This window comes from Harpegnathos saltator, unplaced genomic scaffold, assembly GCF_003227715.2.
Source record: "Harpegnathos saltator strain DR-91 unplaced genomic scaffold, Hsal_v8.6 scaffold227, whole genome shotgun sequence".
Classification (NCBI taxonomy): Eukaryota; Metazoa; Arthropoda; class Insecta; order Hymenoptera; family Formicidae; genus Harpegnathos; species Harpegnathos saltator.
The window spans coordinates 74,544-102,160 of NW_020230014.1; the positions used below are offsets into that span (position 1 = coordinate 74,544).

Below are 27,617 nucleotides of genomic sequence, written 5' to 3' on the forward strand. Positions count from 1 at the left end.
TTATTATTATTTTTAAATTTAAAAATTACATCAGGCACAATTATTATTTTATTTTTTTCTTTTAACTTCACAGTCACTTCCCACTGCTTGTTTATAACTTCTTTTATGAGATTTTATACATGTTATCTTATTGTTATCATATAAATCTCTATTATGGAGAATTTCTGTTATGCCCACTTGGTTTTCTGTTAAATTCATTTTGCTAAAATTAAGTAACTTTAAATCTTTAGATTTAAAGTTTGTATGTGATTCACAGGCTTCTCTCTTCAATATTTGTTCATTTCCTTCATTTTTATTTTTTTTCTTCTTTTGCATATTATTACTAAGAGATATAGCTTCTTCTTTTGAACTATTTGCTTTTATTTCTTGCAAACTTTCATTGTTCTGTTTATCATTATCATATATAGCAGTATTGATTGAATAATTCAATTCAGTATTGTCTTTTACTGATGACCTGATAATATAAAAATCATATTGAATAACATAAAACAATTTCAAGTTAACATTATTATCAATAACCTTTCAAAATCAAATTATATTTCTGTTATACTTACATATTATTTGATGCTCCTATTTTTATTTCAAGTTTTTTGTATGCACTTTTTACATCCTTGGAAAGAATATTTTGCCCTTTATATATTACTAATATGCTTTTAATATTTTGCCAATCCCATACTTGCGGTACATGAGATGTATAAACAACACGTAATAATATCAAAAGAAGACCAATAAATTTCTGTTGTACTTTTTTCTGAACTTCAGTAACGTTACATGACAAAAATTGACTATTATCACTTGCAAATAGATTACAAAACTCTTTGAACATGTATATAATATTATTATAAAGCTTCGTTTCTAATTTTATTCTTACATCTTCACATTTTGTATTCATGCGTTGTGTGTGCAATCGATTATTATTATAGAAAATTAATAATAATTCAAGTGCCTGACTTCTACGAAAGTACCGAATACTGCTATCAAAAGCAAAATCCACCTAAGAAATTACAAAAAATATAGTACAAAACATATAACTTATATAAAAATATGTATATGAAAATATTATAAATTATCGATATATAAGTATCAATGTATAAGTATCTGGATGTAATATATATTGTCAATTAAAACAAGATACTGTTTTACATTTTTTTTTTTGATAAATTTAGGAATATATCAAATGATTATGCCTGCAAATTACTACTTATGAGCTGGCGTCTATAATAATCAACTATGAGAAAAGCTAAATAAGAACGATAATACATGGTATAAATTGGCCATTTATTATATTTTTATCTGATAGATAAGAATATAATAAAAATACTTATATTTTTCTTGAATCCTTTCTTAGTATTATGTGACATCAGATGTTTCATGTATTAATTCATCAATGGTTTCTATTATAACAGATTATTATGCAGACTTCTGATTAAAGATTCATCATCTTGACCATTTCATGCACTTATAATGTCATAAAAAATATATATTTAAACCATTTTACAAATAACAATTTTCGGTAAAGTTAACTTCACACCATGTCGTATCATATATTAGTTTTAGATATGCTGTACATAACTTTCTCAGTTTATTGCATAAATCACTCTCGACACAGTATAAAAACCAAATCAATATAAGAACTTATTGTTTTTAACAATCTTTCAAAAATAATTCCACTAAATATCGGCTACATTCTAAAGTGTATAAAAAAAAATGTTAACTTTTATGACTGCAACTGTATATATAGCATTATACACGTCTTATTATTATAAAAATTATAAATTATTATAAAAATTATTTGTACGATTTTTAGCTTTATACCGGGTCTTCCAAAAGTGTGGAAACCCTTTAATATTTTGAAAAATACGTTTTATATAAAAATTATAGCGTTTTTAGTGACGCATTACGTAGTAAAATTAGTATGATTTTGAACTACAGTGTCAAGGTTAGATTAAGGTCACTTTCAATTTTTTAAACAGCAATTTTTTAAGCAGCAGCATCTACTTTTTATTGCATAGAGCGTACCTCGAGAGCTTTCCGAAACACTATAATAAAATATCTTTTCATTACGAACATTTTGAGTAATGAAGCTTCAAAGTTACAGTATCGCCGGCATTAGCATTACCCAAAGTGTACTACGCGGAGGTTGCCCGATTGGATTTACATCTCTTTTATGGTATGGGTAGGTGTATGTGTGTGTGTGTGTGTGCTTGTGCATGTGCATTGATGGATGCATAGATGATTGGATAGATGATGATAAGGTACGGAACAGATAAGGACTGACGACTGTCACGTCTTCTCTTTAATGACTCAAAACCCTTTGCTCCACATGTGCCCTTCAGCGTCTTAAAGTAAATGCTGAAAGTGGCTCCCATTGACCTCCTGATATGCTAATCTTTGGTAAAACGTAGAAATGGCTTTGCGATTAGTTTCAATAGGTATCAAATTCGCTTCGTTCTTTATTCGCTGCCCCAATTTTTGAATATTTTGTTTTGTAAATCTTACTCTTTATGTAGCCCCAAAATTAATAATCAAGCGGAGTCTAATCTGGTGACCGAAGCGGTCAATCCTCTCCTCCCTCTTTCCAATTCCTTTTTCCTATTCACCTTCGTGGGAAAACTTCATTTAAAATTCTACATGATCCTACATCAAAATGAGGAGGAGCTCCATTCTGCTGAAACCATATTTGAAATTATTTGGAAAAATATTTTGTATTTTTTAGCTCATAAATATGTAAGTATAAGTAGCTTATAAGTAATTGGAATTATTTGATCTAAAAGTAATCTTTCATATCTTTGAGCATTAAGATTTCCTTCAAGAAAGAAAGGTCCACTTAAATAGCGATCTATCATACCGCATCATACGTTTACTTTTTGTGGGTATTGCGTATGACATTCCCGCACCCAATCCAGATTTTCATCTGACCAGAAGCGAATTTTGATTATTAACATTTCCCATCAAAGTAAAGGTTGCCTCATCTGTGAAGACAATTTGATAAGGGAAGTTGGATCGGACATCTATTAGTTCTATCATTTTTTCACAGAAGCGTAAACGACGCTCCTCATCTCAATTTTGCAATTCTTGAACGTATTGCAGTTTGTATGGGTGAAATTTGTTTTTCTTTAAAATTCTGTATACGGATGTGGAAGCAATGTCATGAGTTTGAGCTGGTCTATTAATAAACATGTTGGGATTTTCAATAAATGTTTGCAGAACATCAAGCTATTCCTCTTCGTTAGTTGCAGACGATGGTATACCTGTTTTAGCGCGATTTCTTACGCTATCAATTTCTTTAAAACGTTGTATTGTTTTTAAAACGATGGATTTAGAAATTCGACAATTCGAATATATGTCATTAAATAATCAAACAACAGCAGCGTACGACCGCTCATTATTACCCCATCCATGCATCTTTAGGATAGTGACTCTTTCACGTTCCGACAATTTGCCAGCCATTTTTAGCCATTAAACGTATAATTTTTAATTTATTAGTACGTTTTTGGTTTGGACAGTTATAGCTTCGGAACAGTTTGGAAGTTTTACTCATTAAAAAGAGGAGATATGGTGACAAGTCCAATTTACACGCTGAGTCCCAGGTACTCGCTGGCGTCGTTCACAGTCCCTATCTGTTCCGTAACTTATCAGACTACAGAAGTTTGCGTCGCTTACCGCTGGCCTCCCCACTCCGGGCGTTCGCTAGCCGTCAAGCGCCTAATACAGCAGTGTCATATGTTGTCACACCGGATAATGTGGCGGCAAGTAATATAATGTCGCATAATATTAAAATCTGTTTTATTATTCTTTCTGACTATTCATTGTAATCAGACGCACACGCACACGCACACGCACACGCACACGCACACACACACACACACCCGCACCTGCACCCACACGCGTACACGCACGCACCCGCACACGCGCGCGCGCGCATGCACGCACGCACACACGCATGCACGCACACACGCACGCACGCACGCACGCACGCACGCACGCACGCACGCACGCACGCACGCACGCACGCACGCACGCACACACACACACACACACACACACACACACACACACACACACACACACACACACACACACACACACAAAACCATAATAGAAGTATAAATCCGCCCGGGCAACATCCGCGTACACCTTGTGTAATTCTAATACCGGCTGGACTATAACTTCCAAGCTTCATTATTTAAAATGTTCTTAATGAAAGAATATTTTATAGTGTTTTGGAAAGCTCTCCAAGTACGCTTTAAAAATATGCAATAAAAAGTAGGGATTGCTATTTAAAAAATTGTAAGTGACCTTAATCTGACCAATGTAGTTCAAAATCATACTAATTTTACTATGTAATGCGTCACTAAAAACCCTATAACTTTTGTATTGAACAGTTTTTTCAAAAATGTATATTTTTCAAAATATTAAGGGGTTTCCACTTTTGGAAGACCCGATATATAGAGTAATGCGAAATTTCCGCATTCGAAATACAAGACATATTTTATGCTAAAATAAACAATTTTTTCCTTTAGCAAAATTGCGTCCGACAAGTAGTTTTTACAGGAGAGCGTATCAAAATTAATGAATAAGTCTCTCTCTATGTAGCGCTCTAGTCTATGTAGCGCTCAGGGCCGGCGCGCGTGCCTCACTCGCGTGTAGCTAGTCAGTGATTAGTATTCATAAATAATGTTTTTTAAGACGCTTATATGGCTTTGTTGTGATTAGTTTACAACAAAGCTTATGGCTGTACTTAAGACAATCTTAAATAATAAAAATTAACTATGAACAATACTGGGATTTGACCTTCTTCCATATTGTATTGTTTAAATAATGAAAAGTTAATAAAATAAGTACTGCCTTTATTTCATACGTAATAAATGAATAAAAAATTGTTTGATTGCAATATATTATCTAAAAATAAAAGCAAATGTAAATGGTAATATGCTTTGTGAGTTGTAAAATCCCGGTATTGTTGTCATGTCCTGTACTCCGAATGCGGGAATTTCGGATCTCCCTGTATAATATATGATAACTCTAATTATAATGTAATGAAGTATAACACGATGTATATAAAGTTGAATTCGAAGAAACCACGATGAAATTAATAATTGAAATGTCATTATTTTCCCCTTACTGCTATGTATTCCTTGTAGATTGTCCAGATATTTCATCCAAATATTCATATATCAATTTCATAAATTATTTGTTTTAGTACATACCAATGCAGATGCAAGTTGCCAGTTACCTTTCCAACAAAGCTGTAATACACCTTTAAATAACATAAATGAAAGGACGCAATCCCTTTTTTTAAAGAATGCAGTTAAGTTCTCGTCATAAATGTTAATAACACCTTCCATTGATAAATTGGTTTGTTGCATATATCTTACAAGAAAAGTACAACACTCTGCTAATTTATCACTTATTTCTTGATAGATTGAAGCGGAACGTTCTCCTTTTTCGATTAAAACCTTTAAAAGATACCATGTTATTTACAGAATTTATATTTAATTAATAAAACTAATTACCTTTAACACTGTCGTTAATAAATTATCATCAACATTTGTTATATCGTTAAACTTTTTCACCGCTGCTAACTTTCTCAAGCAAGCACGAATTCTATGCTCAAGAGGTTTTTGATGTGGATCTTTTATACAAAATTCTAGTAAAGAAAAAAGTGGCACAATGATGTCCACAATAATTGCCATAGATGGATAAGTCTCTAAATATATATCCAACAAATCTATGACACGAACTCTAAAATGTGTCAAAGCTTGATCCGTTTTTTCTTGCTTTTTATTACGACCTTGACGGTTTACTCGTAAAATTTTGAACGCTGTTGCTAAAGATTTATCTAATCGCTTGGCTTCGTCATCATTTATTTGATCTACATCAATATCTTCTTCGTCAGTTTTAGTTGCAGCATCACCTAAAGCTCGATGCACTGCTATTCGCAATCTATCTGTCAATGTTTCATCTTCATCTAAAATTTCATTATCAGATCCAGATTCACTGTCTTTTGATGAAACTTCACTATTTGAAGCATTCTCTATATCATCATCGTCTGATTCATTTTCTTCTGTACCTGAACTTTCATCACTTTCTTCTATGGTAAGCGCATTATCGTTATTTCTTATATCTAATACCTAGAAAAATATACGTAATGATATAAAAATATTTGATAATTTATATTGTAATAATAAACACTACAAATTTTAATATTGGGGACTTGAATAAGTTCTCGCTGTTTCTCGACAGATGATGTTATCTTAGCCTTTTTGCATCGAGCAATACTACAACCAACTTCATCGTGAAGCTCCACCATTAGGCTCGAAGTAACAGTATATGTTATTCCGCCGAAGCGTAAACAATATATTTTTTCATAGCCTTAATATGTCGAATTTCGTGCCAAAAAAAGAGTATTTGCGGGGAATTTTACTGCATTACATTTTTCAAAAAAAATCTGCAGCTGAAGCACATAGAATTCTTGTGGAGACTTACGGCGACCATGTTCTGTCGGAAACAACATGCAAAGATTGGTTTAGATGCTTTAAAAATAATGATTTTGATGTTGAAGATAAAGAACGCTCTGGCGCACCGAAAAAGTTTGAAGACGAAGAATTGGAAGCATTACTCGATGAAGACTCATGTCAGACGCAAAATGAACTTGCAGAATCATTAGGAGTTGATCACATAACAGTTGCCAAACGTTTAAAAGCATTAGGAATGATTCAAAAGCAAGGAAATTAGGTGCCGTACGAATTGAAGCCGAGAGACATCGAACGGTGTTTTTTTACGTGTGAACAGCTGCTCCAATGGCAGAAAAGGAAAGGTTTTTTGTATCGTATCGTGACTGGTGATGAAAAGTGGATACACTACGATAACCCGAAGCGTAGAAAATCGTGGGATAAGCCCGGCCATGCATCAACATCGACGGCAAAGCCGAATATCCATGGTTCCAAGCTCATGCTCTGTATTTGGTGGGATTAGCTGGGTATGGTATATTATGAGCTCCTCAAATCCAACGAAACTATCACGGGAAATCGCTATCGACTACAATTGATGCATTTGAGCCGAGCATTGAAGGAAAAACGGCTGCAATACGAGGAGAGACACGACAAAGTAATTTTGCAGCATGATAACGCTCGACCACATGTTGCAAAACTGGTCAAACCTACTTGGAAACGCTTAAATGAGAAGTCCTCCCGAGAAGAAATCCCACCCGCCGTATTCACCGGACATTGCTCCTTCCGATTACCACTTGAAGATGCCAAAAAATGGATCAATTCGTGGATAACCTCAAAAGATGAGTCATTTTTTCGACATGGTATTCGTATGCTGCCAGAAAGATGAGAGAAAGTAATGGCTAGCGATGGACAATACTTCCAATGACACGTTCTTTACCAATTTTTTAAAATAAAGCATTCATTTTCACGGAAAAACAGCGAGAACTTATTCAAGTCCCCAATAATTTCGATTTATTTGGAAATTATATATGTATAGCTATATGTATGTGGTGTGTGCTTCAATCTATCAACATATACATACACGCCCGCACGCACGCACACAGTGTCCCAAAAGTCGCGGAACGGCTGAATATCTCGAACATAAAGCATTTTATAGAAAAAATATTTCATACAAAGGTAGTAGAATTTTAAGTGACACTATACAACAATATTAATATATTTTAGGTGATTTTTATCTGAAAATTTTTTATTTGCCTAATATTTTTGGAGATATTTAAGAAAAACTTTGTAATTTTTTTCAATACTTAGCTTACAATATTTCAGTAATCATTTGTCAGAAAAAAGGCAGTACTAAACTTTTTTATTCTGGTCTCAACAATATGCTATTATAATAGTGTCCTTTTGTTAACCTGATGATTTTTGGAAATAGTAACTTTTGTTAACCTGATGATTTTTGGAAATTTCAAAATCAAGTTAATAAAAGTTAAAGCCTTATTGTAACAGCATATTCTTGATACTAAATAAAGTAAAAAAACTTTTTCTTCTAATGAATAGTTACTGAGATATTGTAAACTAAATATTAAAAAAGTTACTAAATTTTCCTTAAATATCTCATAAAATATTAAGTAAATAAAAAAATGTTTCATACAAAAGTTGTTAAAATTAATTAGTAAAAAAAGATAATATAATAAAAAATAAAGATTTCCATATGAAAATTTCAAAGTGATGTTTATATGACTTTGATAACGCTATTCAAAGTTATATTAATATTGCCATATAACGTATCACTTGAAATTCTACAACTTTTGTATAAAATATTTTTCTCTAAAATGCTTTATTTTTAAGATATTTATATGTCCTGCGATCTTTGGAAAATTCTATATCTTATAAACACACACATATACATCCACGTATATATAAAGAAATTTATTCATTAATTTTAGATAAAGAATTACACAAAAGCTACTTGTGTGAATATAAAAATCCTTAAATTTTAGAAATTTTAAAAGATTAGAGATCATATATTAGTCAATTAAGAGCTTCTTTTGTAATTCTTATGTTACGTATATAAAAGAACACTAATATTGCTTTGCATATTATGTTCTCGAAATTATGTACTTTACTTGTGTAAATCAAGAGGCTCGGTACTGCCTAGCGCCAAGTTCAAGCGCAACGAAGTTGCGCCTGAACATCGCGAGGCACACCGTGCCTATATTACGTGAAACTGCAAGATGAAACGAGGTGAGATATTCATATCTCAGCAATGGCTAAACTGATCGAGTTTTTTCAATTCCAATTGATGCGGCCTTAAAAAATAGCAAAAAAAGTTTCCTTGTACTTTTTGTGTACGTTATCTCTGAATGGAGTTATAGTAAGATAAAGTCCGAATCACGGAAAATTTCGATTCAGTAAGAAAGAAACGCAAGACGCACAGGAGTGAAGATATGTGTGCATCTCGCTTTTCCGATACCAGAGACGTTACGAGCACGCAGAAGAGCGGCGAGTGCGAGTGAGCAAGCGATATATATATATACAGTCTGTAAAGTAACAGCGTGCAAGGCATAAATGGCAGTTGGCTTCAAATATCGTCCTAGTTTTTTGTGAGCCGATAGATGAAATCTTTGTCGTGAATGCTTTGTTACAAAAGATTCAGTTGGCGTCGAACTTTAACCTGAGAAACACGTTAACCGCCATGAGTGCCGCATACGCATCGCGCTACGAGGTTGTGTTCTTATGTTCCCACCTCAAAGAACCAAAAATGTCATATGCAGTGGCTGCTAAATACATGAGAAAGTCAAAATCGTTCGTCGCTAAGTGGGTTCAGCAATATAAGAAGATCAAAAATGTCGATGACTTGCCAGAACATGGCTCGATAGGCAAAATGACGCCGAATATGGAAAAAAAATTGTGAATTTGTTTAAGCGGAACCCGACCTTAATGCTTAAAATTTATGAGAAGTGTTTGTTGCTGACTGCTGAACGATGCTTCATAAAAAAAAAACGAGGACTGGATCTTACAGGAAGACAACGACCCAAAACACCGGAGCAAGCTTTGCACCGAGTGGAAAGAGCAGTCTGGCATCGTCACTTGATTGGCTATCGCAGTCGCCAGATGCAAATCCCATTGAAAATGTGTGGGCATATCTCAAGCACAAGCTTCGAGGAAAAAGTGTGCACTTTGAAACGGCTGACACAACAAATTCGTCTCATTTGGAGGTCTTTACCGAACGAATACGCAGTCAACTTAGTGGAAAGTATGTCTCGGAGATGCCAGGCAATTATCAATGCCGGTAGTGACTGGACTCATTATTAATGGTATAGCATTTTTCTTCTCATGGAGTACAACAAATCCATGTACTTAAAAATCATTAAAAATAAATGTTTCTACACATTAACCCGTGCACGCTCTTACTTTACAGACTATATATACAGGATTTGTCAAAAGTGTGGAAACCCTTAAATAATTTTTGTAAAAACGAAAATATCAAAAACGGTAAAACACGTATTTTGATTTTTCAAAAAAGCTACCCTATGACATGGATACCGATCATTCCCCACCTCCTGCGCGGGGGTAAAAGGGGAGTTGAAAATTCTAAATTGGACTAAGGGTCGAGTGGGGGCTCATTTGAAAGGTCTTTTCATAACAAACACACCCTTAAAATTTTAAGTCGCTACGACCCCCCCCCCCATTAAAAATGGCGGCCGTTCAAATTTTGAAATTTCATGCATTTAGTGTTATCTAGGATCAACTGCGTTGCACGAATCTGATTCCTTGTGTGTGTGTGTGTGTGTGTGTGTGTGTGTGCGTGCGTATGTGTGTACGTGCGTATGGCTAAACAAGTGTGAATGTGTCGTGATAGGTTGCAAAACAGACGATTGAAAACTGTCATCTCTCTTTAATGATTCAAAACCTTTTACTCCGTGTTTTAAAATAAATTTTATTCAGTGTGTTGTAAATGCTGAAAGTGGCTGCCATTTACTTCCTGACAATATGCCAATCTTTGATAGAATGCAGAAATGGCTCTACGATACGTCTCAAAAGGTATCAAATCTATTTCATCCCTTATTCGCTGTATCAATTCTTGGATGCTTTCAGGTTTTGTTTTGTAAACTTTACTCTTCAGGTATCCCCATAGATAATAATCAAGAAGAGTTAGATCTGATGACCGAGGTGGCCAATCCTTCTCCTCCCTCATTTCTGTTCCTTCTTCCTATCCATCGTAATGGAAAAGTCTCATTTAAAATTTGACGTGGCCCTAAACCAAAATGAGCAGGAGCTCCATCATGCTGAAACCATATTTCTTCGAAATTATTTGGAAAAATATTTCGTATGGCTGGAATTATTTGATCTACAAGTAATCTGTCATATCTTTCAGCGTTCTGATTTTCTAAAAAAAAAAAATAAAAAAAAAAACGGTCCTATTAAGTAACTATCTATTATTCTACACCATACATTTATTTTTTGTGGGTATTGTGTGTGAGTTTCCCGCACCCAATTCGGATTCTCATCTGACCAGAAACGAAAATTTTGATTAACTTCTCCCGTTAACGTGAAAGTTGCCTCGTCTGTAAAAACAATTTGATAAGGGAACATGGACCGGACATCTATTAGTGCCATCATTCTTTCACAGAAACCTATACGACGCTCCACATCTCCGTCTTGCAATTCTTGAACATATTGTAGTTTGTATGGATGGAACTTGTTTTCCTTTAAAATTCTCCAAACGGACTTGGGAGCAATATCGTGAGTTTGAGTGGCTCTATTAATAGTAGAATTGGGACCTTCAATAAATGTCTGCAGAACATCAAGTTGTTTTTCTTCGTTAATGGCAGGTCTCCCTGATTTAGGGCGATTGTTTACGCTACCAGTTTCTCTGAAACGTTCCATTGTTTCTAAGATAGTGGACTTATTAATTCGACGATTCGGATACGTTTCATTAAATAATTGAGCGACAGCAGCGTACGACCGCTCGTTATCACCCCATCCACGCATCATGAAGATAGTAATTCTTTCACGTTCCGACAATTCGCCAGCCATTTTTTAAATGTTTAATTTTTAATCTGCCTAAGATCTGTGAAAACTGATTTTAAGTAGCCGTGAGAACAACTGATTTTAAGTAGCCGTGAGAAAACTGATTTTAAGTAGCTGTGAGAACAACTGATTTTAAGTAGCAGTGAGAACAACTGATTTTAAGTAGCCGTGAGAACAACTGATTTTAAGTAGCAGTGAGAACAGCTAATTTTAAGTAGCCGGTTGATCCTGGATAACACTAAGTGCATGAAATTTCGAAATTTGAACGGCCGCCATTTTTAATGGGGGGGAGGTCGTAGCGACTTAAAATTTTAAGGGTGTGTTTGTTATGAAAAGACCTTTCAAATGAGCCCTCACTCGACCCTAAGTCCAATTTAAAATTTTCAACCTCCCTTTTATCCCCGCGTACCAGGGGATGGGGAATGATCAGTATCCATGTCATAGGGTAGCTTCTTTGAAAAATCAAAATACATGTTTTACCGTTTTTTGATATTTTTATAAATTTTCATTTTTATAAAAATTATTTAAAGATTTCCACACTTTTGACAAACCCTGTATATACAGGGTGTCCCATTTAACCTGACAAATCGTAATATCTGGAAAACTACATGTCGGATCAAAAAAAGTGGGTAATGAAATTTGTTCGTCTCGAAGGGGGACATCCAATGATATCAACAAACTCAACCTCCCACCCCACTCCCGGGGGTGAGGGTGGGGGGCAACTTTGAAATCTTAAATGGGAACCCCCATTTTTTATTGCAGATTCGGATTCTACGCCACAAAATACGTAAGTTTCGTCCGAAACTTTTTTTTGATTCGTGGATAGATGGCGCTGTAATCGCAAAAAATTAGATTTTCTGCAATTCTCCAGAAATGATCATTGGAAAAATAAAGAAATACCTGTTCAATATTTTTAAAAATATTTTTAAAAAACATAATGACAGTTATTCCCCCCCCATCCCCTCGGGGTAGGGTGGGTGGTAACGTTCAAATCTCAAATGGGAACCCACATTTTTCATTGCAGAATTAGATTTTACGTGAAGTTTTTATGGAAACAATTTTTTTCATTCGTGATAGATAGCGTTGAATTTTTCCGAGAAACCACTTTTAGCGTTACCCAGAAACAACGACGAGGACGTAGTAGCTTTCTGCTACTACAAGCACCCCGATGGTGAGAGGCGAGGGGACTCACCTAAAACAAGCACCCCGATGGTGAGAGGCGAGGGGTCTCACCTAAAACAAGCACCCCGAAGAGAACAGAAAGCTACTACGTCCTCGTCGTTGTTCCTGGATAACGCTAAAAGTAGTTTCTCTGAAAAATTCAACGCTATCTATCACGAATGAAAAAAATTGTTTCCATAAAAACTTCACGTAAAATCTAATTCTGCAATGAAAAATGTGGGTTCTCATTTGAGATTTGAACGTTACCACCCACCCTACCCTGAGCGGATGGGGGGGAATAATTGTTATGTTTTTTAAAAATATTTTTAAAAATATTGAACAGGTATTTTTTTATTTTTCAATCCCATCATCATTTCTGGAGAATTGCAGAAAATCTAATTTTTTGCGATTACAGCGCCATCTATCACGAATCAAAAAAAAAGTTTCGGACGAAACTTACGTATTTTGTGGCGTAGAATCCGAATCTGCAATAAAAAATGGGGGTTCCCATTTAAGATTTCAAAGTTGCCCCCCACCCTCACCCCCGGGAGTGGGGTGGGAGATCGAGTTTGATATCATTGGATGTCCCCCTTCGAGACGAACACATTTCATTACCCACTTTTTTTGATCCGACATGTAGTTTTCCAGATATTACGATTTGTCAGGTTAAATGGGACACCCTGTATATATATATATATATATATATATATATATATATAGAGAGAGAGAGAGAGAGAAGGTGAGAAAGAGAGGGGAGGGAGGGGGAGTGTACGCCACAGAGAGGGAGATAACAGAAGATAAGAGGGATGGGGAAGATGTGAGAAAGAAAGTGAGAGAGAGAGATGGGAGAGTGAGAGAGAAAACCTCTGAAGATAATGAGGTGAGAATAGTATTATGCGACACGGTATGTAGTGATGTTCATCATTTGATTACTAGTCAGCTGGGACGATTTGATCAGCTGTGCTATCGAAAAATCGATACCGATGCTTATTGACTCGTCATCTAAGGAGATCGCTTTTCAATTTTAAGGACCGCTATTGATTTTTCTATGACACAGCTGATCAGATCGTCCGTGTTGACCAGCAATCAAATGATGGTAGTCATTACATATTGTGGCCTAGTGCGTAACATAAAAAAGGTAAAAAAGAAGGCGCCAAATATTATACCAAAGCTAAGTATGCATGCGCAACATGTATTGTGTTATTGAAATGTGTTTGAATTGAATTGTGTTTTTAGAAATCTCAAACTCAAATTATTTTTTTTCATACATCTATACCAAATTCAAATTATTTTTTTTAATATATAACATATATGGCAAAACGTTATATAACATATATAACAAACTATCATTTTTCCTCAAGATATATATATGTAACATAAGTTTTACAAGTAAAACTTGTTTTTTTTTCAAAATACATATATACTAACCCAATTATTTTTTTTTAAAGATATATATGTACATAACATGCATGTAACATATAAGTTTTTACAAATAGAACTTACCTAACTACAAAAAAGTGATATCAAAAATATAAAACTTACCTTTTTAAACAAAAAGGTAAAAAAGATCGCCAGATAGACGCGCAACATGTATTGTGTTATTTTTAGAAATTTCAAACTCGAACTATTTTTTTTTAATATATATGTAACATAAATTTTTAACATAAAAACATAAATTTTTAACATAAAAATAAGTAAAACTTAACTATAATACTATAATACAACTATAATAACTATAATACAACTCTACAAAAAACATTGTTCTACAAAAAAAGTGATATAACAAAATAGTAGCACCAACTGAAAAACTCTACTCAACATTAACTCTGCAAATGAGAGCGATTTGCAATTTGAAGATAAATGTATCCAAAACTTTTAATGACATACAGCCCGGTTTCGGAAATAGTGTCTTCATTATTTACTAGAATACTGAGTTATATGGTTATTTTATTTGTTATTATAACAAGTTAGTTGCACAATGCAATAAAAAATATTTAATGCAAAAAATCTTGGCGCAGCCGCACCAAAAACTAATGATAAATTTGTGATGCGCGCGAACTATTAATATTGTTGTGTCCGAGCCACAAGGTTTGTAGCGCCGTCCGTTGTCCGTGAGCTTTAGGCATCTGATTTTGACAACTGAACAAAGATTGTCTGGACGACGGAAAATCGATAAGAAAAAAACAACAGCTGACAGAGAGTCTCCGGCAAGCTGTCATCGTAGACAAACGCGAGAATTGTAGATCAGAGAATTATTCTTGTTTAAAACTTGAGTGAGCTGCGCTGTAAATAGTAAAGCTTGTTATTCTTACGCGAGTGTTTTCATTTACCTGAGTGCAAGCGCGAGTGTGAGAGTGAATGCAACAATATATTTTATTTTATATATTCATCGTATGAATATATGAAACATATATCACACCGTTCATTGATGAAACATTCTTCTAATATTAAAATGTCTAAAACTTATACAATAGTAAAATGTAAATCATTCCCTTACAAAAACAGTTTAATATAAAATACAATTAAAATAGGCATATCAAAATAATATTCGAATATGTCGAATATTAATATAATATATATTAAATATAAATATAATAAATCATGTTGTCATGTATGTATTAAACAAATTTTAGTTCGATATAGGTTTTGATGCAGCCGCGCCAAGATTTTTTGCATTAAATATTTTTTATTGCATTGTACAACTAATTTGTTATAATAACAAGTAAAATAACCATATAACTCAATGTTCTAGTAAATAATGAAGACACTGTTTGCGAAGTACTAGGCTGTGTGTCATTAGGAGTTTTGGATATTTCTTTGGATTTATCTTCAGATTGCAAATACGCTCTTATTTGCAGAGTTGATGTTGAGTAGAGTTTTTTAGTTGATGCCACTATTTTGTTATATCACCTTTTATGTAGAACAGTGTTTTTGTAGAATTTTATTATAGTTATAAGTTTTACTTGTAAAAATTTATGTTACGTACATATATATCTAAAAAAGAAAAATAATTTGAGTTTGAAATTTCTAAAAATGATACGATACGTGTTATGTGTGTACTTGGCGCTTTTTGTTTAAAAAGGTAAGTTTATATTTTTGATATCACATCTTTTTTGTAGCTGGGTAAGTTTTATTTGTAAAAACTTATATGTTACGTACATATATATTTTGAAAAAAAGAAAATATATATAATACTTACAGCTAATATTTGATAGATAGCAGATGAAGTCAAATATGGACAGATATGTGGAAATACACAGCCAACTAATGAACGTAATAGATGATTATTCCTAGATAAAAGAGATAACAAAAGATCCACTACTACTTCAACCCAATGTGGTTCTTCTTTTATAGTTGCATTGGTCTGAGTGTGTTCTTTGGAATTTTTAATTAATCTTTTGTAACAGCACTGAAGTTCATTAATCGACATCACTGCCATTTCAGGTTCGGAGAATAATTGCAGACCCATGTGTAAATTCATTGTATGGAATATCGGTAAAGCTTCTGCATTCTTTGTAGTATTCTCTAATTTATCAATCAAATCTATTACTCTTTTCCAAGCATCAAATGTTACATCATTCAATGATGACTTTAATCGTATGGTATTAGATCTCAATTTTGAATCAAATTCATGGACAAGTGCACTTAATAAATTTCGGACATCATCCAATTTTGGTAATTTATAATCCAGCGCACGATAAAAAGAATCTTTAAGTTGTACTAAAAAATAAATATTAAATATATCAATTTTTACATTTAGATAGTAACTTTAGACAAACATGGCAAACTTACGCGCCAGATCTATTCCAACATTTGGCACTTCACATAAACCATGATTAAACAAATATATAAGTTGTGTAAGTCTCCAGTCCTGTTTTGAAAGAGTCTCCGGATGTCCCAATAATCTAAATTTAGAAAAGGAAAAATAAAATTCAATTTAATAATGTACATTCTCACAATAATATATAGTAATGTATAAATTATATTAAACTTTTCCCTATGTTGCTTCTAATAATATATAGTAATGTATAAATTATATTAAACTTTTCCCTATGTTGCTTCTAATATACGAAATATTTCAACAAAAAGAATCACTTAAGAAAAATTATTTCATCATAAAATATTAAAAATATCTTTTAATTATTTTCAATTAAACTATTGCTTTAAAAAAGACATTTAATATGTATAGAATATAACGATAAAATTGATATTAATTTTATGTTTAAAATTCATAAAATTTTTTTAATAATTTGAAAACAAAAATCTTAATATGAAAATGTAAATACTATAATAATTTTCCAAATAATAATTAAAACTAACTAGCTATAACAATTAAAATATTTGCACTCTTGTATAGTACAATATTTAACAATAAAACATGCATATGTATATGCATTTTTCATGTTGACAGAAAAATTATATATATATGCCATAAGTTCATCTATTTTTATCGAAATAAATGTATTGTATACACAAATAATATTCTTATAAAAATATTGTGAAAAATATATTTTTATACAAGTTTAGAAATAAGCTATTATATAACATGTTTGTTCGTTCTATATCTTACAAGATTACATCTAAGGTAAATACTATACAACAAAAAAATGCAAGAATAAACTCATTTCATATCAAAACGTTTGTTGTAATTTCTTGATATATCATATAGGAATATTTTGCTTCAGTATTTTTATATAAATATTATTTACTTACAAGGAGATGACGCCAATTAGAAAATCGTTTTTCGAACGAGTCATAATGCGTTCGATAGCTTGTATGTAGGTGATGGAAACCCTAGAGCCGTTCGTGTCAATGCGCCTTTGTTTAAGAGAATTTAAGAGACAAAGTTAGGGTCACGCAACTACATCGCACATAAACAGAACTTTACGACCTCTTTCGAGTAAGCGACGTAGCTGAGGAGACTAAGGCTCTCACACATAGATTTTTGCACCGGCGGCGAGCGTTCGGATCCTACCGACGACTGCTTCACTTCATGGTTTTTTTTCTTCTTTTCTTTAATTTTCGACATATAGTAATACGTTATTAATAATTATTTATTTATTTTTAATTTATTTCGTTTTTATATAAAAAAATAAGGACATTTCGGGATATTTGAACGCAATATGAAATAAAAAATATATAAATCGTATGAACTGATTATATATTTTTCAAGCAACGTATGAATTTTATACATGTCAAAATCAAATACAAACTTTATAAATGTCTACATATTATAAAATGTTTCCATCGCTTCGCAGTGTTGTGGATGAGAATTCATGTAAAAACATTGGAAACATAAAACTTTGTCGCACCACTAACATTTTATAAATGAATTATGTTGTTCACATACGCATTTTTTATTATAAATATTTGGAGGAAAGCATAGTTGGTTAACATTTAAAAACATTTCTCTTTCGTCAGCTAATTTGGACGCATACCAAACATACTTGAAGCATACATTTAAATCCAAGATTTAAATCCAAGATTTAAATCCAAGATTTAATGTATGCTAAGATTAAATGTATGCTTCAATATGCATGGTATGCGTCCAAATTAGCTGACGAAAGAGAAATGTTTTTAAATGTTAACCAACTATGCTTTCCTCCAAATATTTATAATAAAAAATGCGTATGTGAACAACATAATTCATTTATAAAATGTTCGTGGTGCGACAAAGTTTTATGTTTCCAATGTTTTTACATGAATTCTCATCCACAACACTGCGAAGCGATGGAAACATTTTATAATATGTAGACATTTATAAAGTTTGTATTTGATTTTGATATGTATAAAATTTATACGTTGCTTGAAAAATATATAATCAGTTCATACGATTTATATATTTTTTATTTCATATTGCGTTCAAATATCCCGAAATGTCCTTATTTTTTATATAAAAACGGAATAAATTAAAAAATAAATAAATAATTATTAATAACGTATTACTATATGTCGAAAATTAAAGAAAAGAAGAAAAAAAACCATGAAGTGAAGCAGTCGTCGGTAGGATCCGAACGCTCGCCGCCGGTGCAAAAATCTATGTGTGAGAGCCTTAGTCTCCTCAGCTACGTCGCTTACTCGAAAGAGGTCGTAAAGTTCTGCTTATGTGCGATGTACTTGCGTGACCCTAACTTTGTCTCTTAAATTCTCTTAAACAAAGGCGCATTGACACGAACGGCTCTAGGGTTTCCATCACCTACATACAAGCTATCGAACGCACTATGACTCGTTCGAAAAACGATTTTCTAATTGGCGTCATCTCCTTGTCAGTGTACTTATATGTCATTACTTAAATTATTATAATACAAATATAAACTTATTATTATAGTTTCTTCATAAGATTTTTATATCAATATCAATGTATAAGACGCCTTATTGTATCTTATTCGAGCGTTTTACGAGGGTAGTCCCAGAAGTACCTGACCTAACAAAGAAAACACAAAAAATTTGGAAACAAATATCTTTATTTCTCTACATAGTCTCCTTTTAGTTCAATACACTTTTCCCAGCGATGTTCAATAGCTTCGATACCCTGTTTATAGTAGGAATCGTCGAGCTCCTCAAAATAGCCATCAACCGTAGACTCCACCTCTTCATTGTTGGCAAATATTTTACCACCGAGCCATTTCTTCAAATTTGGAAACAGAAAATAATCCGAGGGGACTAAATCTGGCGAATAGGGTGCGTGAGGAAGCAATTCAACTTTAACTCATTGATTTTGGCCATCGCGATAACGGATGTGTGAACTGGTGTATTGTCTTGATGAAACAAAATTTCTTTTTCGCCAAATGCGGCCGTTTTTTCTTGATTTCATCATTCAAACGCTGCAATAAGTTCGCATAATACTCGCCGTCGATTGTTTTTCCTTTCTGAAGATAATCAATGAAAATTATCCCATGCGCATCCCAAAAAACTGACGCCATGACCTTGCCTGCAGATGGAACTGTCTTCGCCGTCTTTGGAGCCGATTATCCCCTTTCAGTCCATTGTTTTGACTGTTCCTTCGTCTCTATTGTGTGAAGCGATAGTCCCATGTTTCATCCATGGTTATGAATCGACGCAAAAACTCGGCTTTATTGCTGTGAAACTTCGTCAAACACTCGACTGAAACATCCTCACGACGCTGTTTTTGTTCCATTGTGAGTAATCGCGGCACCCATCTTGCGCACAGTTTTCTCATGTCCAAATTTTCAGTCAATATGCGATGTACATCACTTTTTGAAATGCCTACCATGTCTGCTAACTCGCGCACTTTCAGTTGACGGTCATCCAATACCATTTTGTGGGTTTTCTTCACCATTTCTGGCGTGGTCACCTCATTTGGTCGACCACTGCGATGTTCGTCTTGGTAGCTCGTACGACCTCGTTTAAACTCTGCCACCTAATATTTTACTGTTGTAAACGAAGGAGCAGACTCCCCCAGAGTAGAATCTAGCTCCGCTTTAATATTGGTTGGACTGAGGCCTTTCAAGTGAAAGTATTGTATCACATAACGATAACCAATTTTTTCCATGTTTACAAATCCACTGAGAGCGTTCACTATTGATGGCTGCCAAACAAATACTAAACAACGTAGCGTCATCAAACTTCAAACTTAAACTTTATAAGGTTGGTACTTTCTACCATAGTCATTCTTTTCAAACAACAACCACCATCTATACGTCAGGTCAGATACTTCTGGAACTACTTTTGGAACAACATAATCATTATAGTCTTCTTTAATAAACTTATTAATTAAAGATCAGGCAATTATAAATAATAGGACCAATCTCATTGTTTTCAATAATCTTGAAATATTTTAAATGCTAAAAGACACTGAGCGTACTTATAAAAGTTGCTTATTATTTATTAAAGTTGTTTATAAAAAAAGTTTAAAAGACTAAAAATTAATATGTTATCAAGGTTATAATCCTGATATTCACAAAATTATAACTGTTATGCATTATTTAAAATCATTAACAAACAAATATGATATATACTGGATGATTCGAAACAATCAGTTGTCCTTAATATACCATATTCTTGGGCAAATTCTAAGATATTTTTTTTCTTGCAAAATGTTATCTAATGCTTAGTTACTGAGTTATTAAGATAAATAGTTCGTTTATTATGGGCTGAATACAGAAGGCAGGTAAGGACGGAACAATTGACCGTTGGGGCGCATGTCGTGTAGGTACTGACGTTGAGCGCTTGGTGCGATGTGTGCTGATCGACGCAGGTAATAAAATTCATCCATATTATTTTTAAAACCTAAAAATTTTAACAATCGCGGGTGTAATAGCAAATATAGTATTGTTGCGTTCACTCTCGCACTCGCGCTTGCACTCAGGTAAATGAAAACACTCGCGTAAGAATAACAAGCTTTACTATTTACAGCGCAGCTCGCTCAAGCTTTAAATAAGAATAATTCTTTATTTGATAATTCTCGCGTCTGTCCTCGATAACAGCTGGTCAGAGACTCTCATTCAGCTGTTGTTATTTTCTTCTTATCGATTTTCCGTCGTCCAGACAATCTTCGTTCAGTTGTCAAAATCAGCATCAGATGCCTAAAGCTCACGGACAACGGACGCTGCCACAAACCTTGTGGCTCGGACACAACAGTATTATAAATTAGTAGGATATTAATTGTTCCGTCCCTGCCTACCTTCTGTACCCGGCCTGTAATAGACGAACTATTTATCTTACAACTCAGTAACCAAACATCGGATAACATTTTGCAAGAAGAAAAATGATCTTAGAATTTGCTCAAGAATATGGCATATTAAGGACAACTGATTGTTTCGAATTATCTTGTATAATATTATACGTTCTCTCTCTCTCCTCCCCCTCCAACTCTCCCTCCCGCCCCTACTCTCTTTCTCTCTCGCGCACTCTCTCTCCTACCCCTCCCCCCTCTCTTTCGCATCTCGCTCACCTCTCTCTCTCCTTCCCTTCTTTCTTTCACCTATAAATTAATAAGTCTATTTTGTATTAAAATAATTTTAAAAAAGTTTAAGGTCCATAGAAAAGTTACGAATTTAAATGTACTACTGTGATCAAAAAATAAGGTGAATTTTTCATTTAAACTTCGCCGATACAATAAAATCATGAAATTATTTTTTTGTGGGTTGGTAGCACTGTTTTTGACATCTATGTAGAGTTTCATATCAATATATTCAATTGCTGCAGAGCTATATGTGTTTTTGTAAACATACAAAAATGAGTTTTTCGATTTTTACTATGTCTGATTTTGTTGAGCAAAGAATTTGCATTAAATTTTGTTTGCGGAATGAATATTCTGCCGCGGAAACGTTGAGGATGTTGCAGAAGGCCTTTGGTGATAAGGCTATATCGCAAAAAAATGTTTACAAGTGGTACAAAGACTTCAAAGAAGGCCGAGAACGAGTTCAAGATGAACAGCGCCCCGGACGACCATCAACATCTACCGATGAAAGCCACGTCAAGGAAATCAAAGATTTGCTGTTCGAAAATCGTCGATTGACAATTAGAGACCTTGCTGATGCTACGGGCATTTCATTTGGATAAACCCAAACCATTTTAAAAGGCAGACAATTCTTGGTTTTTGCATCACGATAATGCACCATCCCACACTGCATTGGTTCTTCGAGAACATTTCGAGAAAAATTCGACCCACATCGTTCCACAACCACCGTATTCGCCTGATTTAGCATCGTGCGACTTCTGGCTGTTCAACAAACTCAAAAGACCGCTCCGGGAACACCGTTTCGACTCGATTGAGGAGATAAAAGCCGAATCGAAGAAAGTATTGAAGGCCATCCCGGAAAGACTTCTCTGACTGTTTCGAGGATTGGAAAAAACGTTGGCATAAGTGCATTGTGTCGGACAGGGAGTACTTTGAAGGCGATGAAATTGATTTGGAAGAATAAAGATTTTTCATTTTATAAACAAATTCACCTTATTTTTTTATCACAGTAGTATAGCAAAATTTCTAAAATATTGGGTCTGGGAAAAAGCGTTTTTTTCGTAAATTTCAACTGGTTTTCTTACAGTGTGAAAATGAATTTATTTAAATCAAATATGCTCCATAATTATCGACAATGTTTCGCCATTTTTCGGGTAGAGCCATGATGCCATCGGTGAAGAACTTCTGTGGTTTCTGGTTGAAAAACTGAATCAAGTGGTTTTCACAGGCTTCTTTTGAAACCAGCTTAATTCCATTGAGAGAGTTCTGCAGAGATCGGAACAAGTGATAATCAGAAGGTCCTATGTCTGGACTATACGGTGAATGCATCAAAACTTCCCAACCAAGCTCTCGCAATTTTTGACGGGTCATCAAAGAAGTGTGTGGTCGGGCGTTGTCATGATGGAAGACAACACCTTTCCTATTATTCAATTCGGGCCGTTTTCTTTCAATTGCCTGGCGTAATCTCTCTAGTTGTCCACAGTAGAGTTGAGAATCAATCGTCTGACCAACTGGAAGTAGCTCATGGTGGACGATTCCTTTCCAGTCCCACCACACACACAGCATCACCTTTTTCGGCGTCAATCCTGGCTTCGCGAACGCTTATGACGGCTCACCATCCTTTGTCCACGATCTTTGACACTTCCGATTTTCGTACGTGATCCATTTTTCATCACCGGTTATGACACGTTTCAGAAATGGCTCGATTTCATTGCGTTTCAGCAACGCATCGCAGATGTTAATTCGGTCTATCGTGTTTTTCGCGCTCAACTCATGAGGAACCCATACATCGAGCTTCTTTTTGTAGCCAGCTTTGTATAAATGGTTCAAAACAGTTTTGTGGTTAATGCCTAGCTACATACCAATATCGACACTGCTGATATGCTTATCTTGCTGGACTTTTTCAAGAATTTCATCAGCTTTTTCAGTAATTGGACGACCAGAGCGTAACTCATCTTTCACATCAAAATTACGAGAACGAAAGCAAGCGAACCATTTCCGCGCAGCAGATTTTGATAAAGTATCTTCACCGTACACAGCACAAATTTTTTCACAAGCCTGCGCAGTTCTTCCCTTTGTCGTAATAATATTGCAAAATGTAGCGCAATTTTTCATTACTTTTCTCCATTTTCAAACGCAAACAACTTTCTAACCACTGCACCAATTTCGATGTTTATACACTCAAAGTAACGCTCGAAGTGTCACCTTTCCAACGAGCGTTTAGTGATGTCGCTGCGATCTGTGTTTCCTGAGTTATTTGCAATTGACGCCATCTATCGGGAAAAACGCCACGAACTTTTTCCCAGACCCAATATAATTTAATAAATCTCTTGAATTCAAACCTTGTATAGAGGTTTTCGCTAATCTTTACAGAATTTATTATTTTAGTATATAATATTTACTCATATAAACTCATGAATTTGATGAATTGATTTAAAAATTTGTAAAAAGCTATTTGTGTACTACACATTGGTCATATAATATATTAGGAGACTGGTGCAAAAAAATATATAAGCAAAGGAAAATGTTTAGCATGATAATAGTTAGCAAGAATAACTTGTTCTCAATATAATTCAATGTAAAATTGCAAAATTTCAAAACAATATATTTCATATACTGTACTTATACATACAAGGTATTTCAGAGTTAAATGCCCTAACTTGAAATATGAATTTAGAGCCTCAAAATAAAAAAAATTTCTCTAGAAATATTTCTGAAAAAACTATTTTTACAATTTCAAGATTCTAAATTTATATTTTAAGTTAAGACATAATCATGTGTAATCATGAAACATCCTGTGTATTAGCACATTATATTGGGAACAACGATGTTAATACTTTACTGTCTATAATTCATGTGGAACTATCTTTTTGTTAATATATTAAAATTATCTATAACAGGCGATGTGCCATCAATAAATTGCAAAGTATTGGTATAATTCTGTAACATGTTATATTTCTCAGATTTTTTTTATTACATTGATAAAAATTGACTTTTACATTTTTAAATGTTTTTGCTAATATTTTTCTCATAGATAAAAAATAACTTACAATTCTATATCAAGAACACTGTGACTTTCATTTTTTAATATACTTCAAGATCATTGAAATCAAAGAAGAATCAACCTTCTATATTATAAATTATCAAAAATTATTATAGCTATTGCAGACATTATCGCATTAAATTTATTCGTTATGAATTGTATGTAACATTGTGCAATGTAATTAGTTGTAAAATATACAAATAGATAGTTTTTTTTCTATACTAATCATTTACAATAAATAGTATCGTTTTATGTATCTTGAATATCATTTTAAATTTATATTTATACCTTGTTAATAATTGTGCTGCATAACTTCGCTCTGCATTTGTCCATAATTCCAATTTTATGTTGTTCTTTTTCTTAGTTATTTTATTTTCTATAATGTTTCTATACAATTGGCATAACTTCTTAATACCATCAAATTTCAGTTTTCCCGTTATTATTTGAATTACTTTGGTACCTGTTTTTTTTTCTATCATTAAGTCACCAGGATATAATATAAATTTCTCTAATATATTCAGCTGTGTCTCTGTCTTAATGTCTTTATCATTCATAACATATACCATTAAATGTAAAACTTCTTTGAATGCTATTAAAACTTCATCATTAGTGTTTTTTCTACAATTAGAAAATCTTTTCAACATGTGTTGCAAAAGATTTGGAGATAATAATAATGGAATTATAGTCATATCTGTAATATTAGAAAGTATTAATCGTAAAATTTCTATAACAATATATTCATCCCTTTTTGATGGTTTTATAAGTTTCTGATCAATGCTTCTCCAAAAATCGGCTGTAAGTTCAGACGATACCAACTTCTCACAAAATAGTTTAAACACTGGATGATGATGAGAGACAATTCTAGGTAAACTCTAAATAATAACAAAAAATACAATAATTATATGTTATATGACACATATATATATATATACATGTATGTGTGTATGTGTGTGTGTGTGTGTGTGTGTGTGTGTGTGTGTATGTGTGTGTGTATGTGTGTGTGTGCATATATATATATATACATATATACACAGATATATATATATCGCATATATTTTACATACATGTACACATACACATAAATTCTATGAAATAAATTTACAATCATTTAAAGACATACCATTAATAATTTGATGACATCTTCTATAGATTCTTTAGTAATAATATCTTTCACACCCAAGTGTTCTTTTAAAAACTTATGATCAAGTAATGATGGATGTCTATCTTTAATAACAAGCAGTATATAAAATGTATCCAACGTTTGTTCAGACCATGGTTTGCCAAATTGTTGTTTGATAATTGGCCAAATAGCTTTCTTCATAGATTTAACATCAAGATGTACAATGAATTCACCAAGAAATATAACAGAGATAAATGACAAATAACTGCGTTGTTTACCAGCATTCAAAAGAGTCTTTATCACCTGTTGTTGTATTTCAACAGTATTTTGAACAAGTAATTTAGATCGTATTAGAGCACCGCATAATAATATATATCCCATATATATATCAGAATTCTCCTGTATATACATATAAAAAATTTGAATTATAGTTTATCAAACTAAAGAATTATAAAAATTATTAATAAAAATTATACATTTTTAGAATTGCTACTAGCTGGATGCAATTGAGTATTCATTATAGACAAAAGCTTTTCTATTGAATTTTCATAATGTATCATTCTCAGAAAGACTGTCAAAGTGCTGTAAGACCCTCTTTTTGCAAATACTGTTGATGATCCTAAACTACGCACTAATCTGTTTAATACATAATTTAATTCCTTTTTATCATTCAGATTCTGCAATGATAAATTAATGTTACATACTGAAATAATTACATTATTAAAATAATCATTAATTTTTAAACAATTAATAATAAATCCTTTTCTTCCAACTTTTCTTTTATTCTTAGATAAAAATTTGCCAATATTTGTTCTTATGAAATATATAATATCAAAATATCAATAAATGGCATATTTATGAAGAAATATATTATATTCATATCAAGTAACTTGAAATTTTATATTTTTATTAGATTATAATTAGAAACATGAAATTAAATTTCAGGTCTAATTTCCAAGAAATTGTGTTTATAATATACTAATTTATATATGAAAGGTATAAAATATAACAAAATTCTAGTTTTACTTCCATATAAATTCTTCTAATAAATATTTTTAGATTTATTGTAAATAGTTTAAAGTTAATATAACTTAAGGTTATAAATTGTCTTACCGTGTTATGTTGATATAAATGATGCAATAATACAACACCAGCATTTATTCTTATTATATCACTGCCATTTCTAAATTTGTTGAAACTATCTAGTATATTAGAATTCATTTTATTAACTACAAGTTTATCAATCTTTTAAAATCAGGTTACAAAATTCTTAAATCATCAACAACCATTCCTATTCTAACCAAGGTATTCGATGATTACACACAGAAAGATGTTGAAGATCGCACACATCTACTTCGATCGCTCCATGTGACCATGTGGTATGAATTTCAATCAGAAAATATTCAAAGAGAAGCCTGAGAACGGCCATTCGGTTGGATTCCAAGAGACGCTTTTTTCGATGCGCTCCCTGAGAAAGTCCCTGAGAAATCACCAAACTATGTAAGGAGTACAGACAGAGAGAAACCTGAGAGCGGCCACTGAGTGAAAGCAGATGTCTGTCCTGATACGCCCTCTGAGAAAATAGACGTCAACTAACTTGATGTCTCGGTAACGATACGAGGTTTGTGTCTGTGATTTGCGTCTGGTTAATGTCCCAGCTACTAAATCAGACTATAGTGAAAATGATATATATATATATATATATATATACATACATACATATATATACAGGGTGTCCGGAATGTGATCATTAATATTTTGTGTACTGGTAGAACTCGTTAAAACAATTAAAAAAGTCCTGTGCCATTTTACAATTTTTTTCAATATTTATTCCGTAATTAATTAAAATATGTAAACGAATAAGCGCACGAGAATGCGACAGGA

The 27,617-nt window shown here is 33.1% G+C and overlaps 1 protein-coding gene across 2 annotated transcripts; it reads right to left on the bottom strand.

Moving 5' to 3' along the window:
* Mybbp1A (MYB binding protein 1a) lies at positions 1-27,318 on the bottom strand. 2 transcript variants are annotated; one of them, XM_025298616.1, is made up of 11 exons: positions 27,058-27,318; positions 26,847-26,935; positions 26,210-26,410; positions 25,734-26,132; positions 24,902-25,485; positions 16,440-16,552; positions 15,847-16,367; positions 5,517-6,134; positions 5,211-5,459; positions 555-994; positions 1-454 (listed from the first exon to the last, which is right to left on the bottom strand). In XM_025298616.1, exons 1-11 carry the CDS (start codon positions 27,107-27,109, stop codon positions 49-51), a joined length of 3,672 nt encoding a protein of 1,223 aa, XP_025154401.1. In that variant the 5' UTR covers positions 27,110-27,318; the 3' UTR covers positions 1-48. The 2 variants fall into 2 exon arrangements, with proteins under 2 accessions (XP_025154401.1, XP_025154402.1); XM_025298617.1 differs by lacking the exons at positions 26,210-26,410; positions 26,847-26,935; positions 27,058-27,318 and having other exon boundaries at positions 25,734-25,928; positions 26,012-26,132.
* Positions 27,319-27,617: the final 299 nt, after the last annotated feature.

What these genes read in the sequence shown, in the direction of transcription:
- Mybbp1A (XM_025298616.1), bottom strand. Translation starts at nt 27,109, where the DNA reads ATGGTCACATGGAGCGATCGAAGTAGATGTGTGCGATCTTCAACATCT. An exon ending in ATGTCATCAAATTATTAATG is followed by an intron (nt 25,486 to 25,733) that starts GTATGTCTTTAA and finishes GTTATTATTTAG; the next exon opens with AGTTTACCTAGAATTGTCTC. An exon ending in ATAGGAGCATCAAATAATAT is followed by an intron (nt 455 to 554) that starts GTAAGTATAACA and finishes TTATATTATCAG; the next exon opens with GTCATCAGTAAAAGACAATA.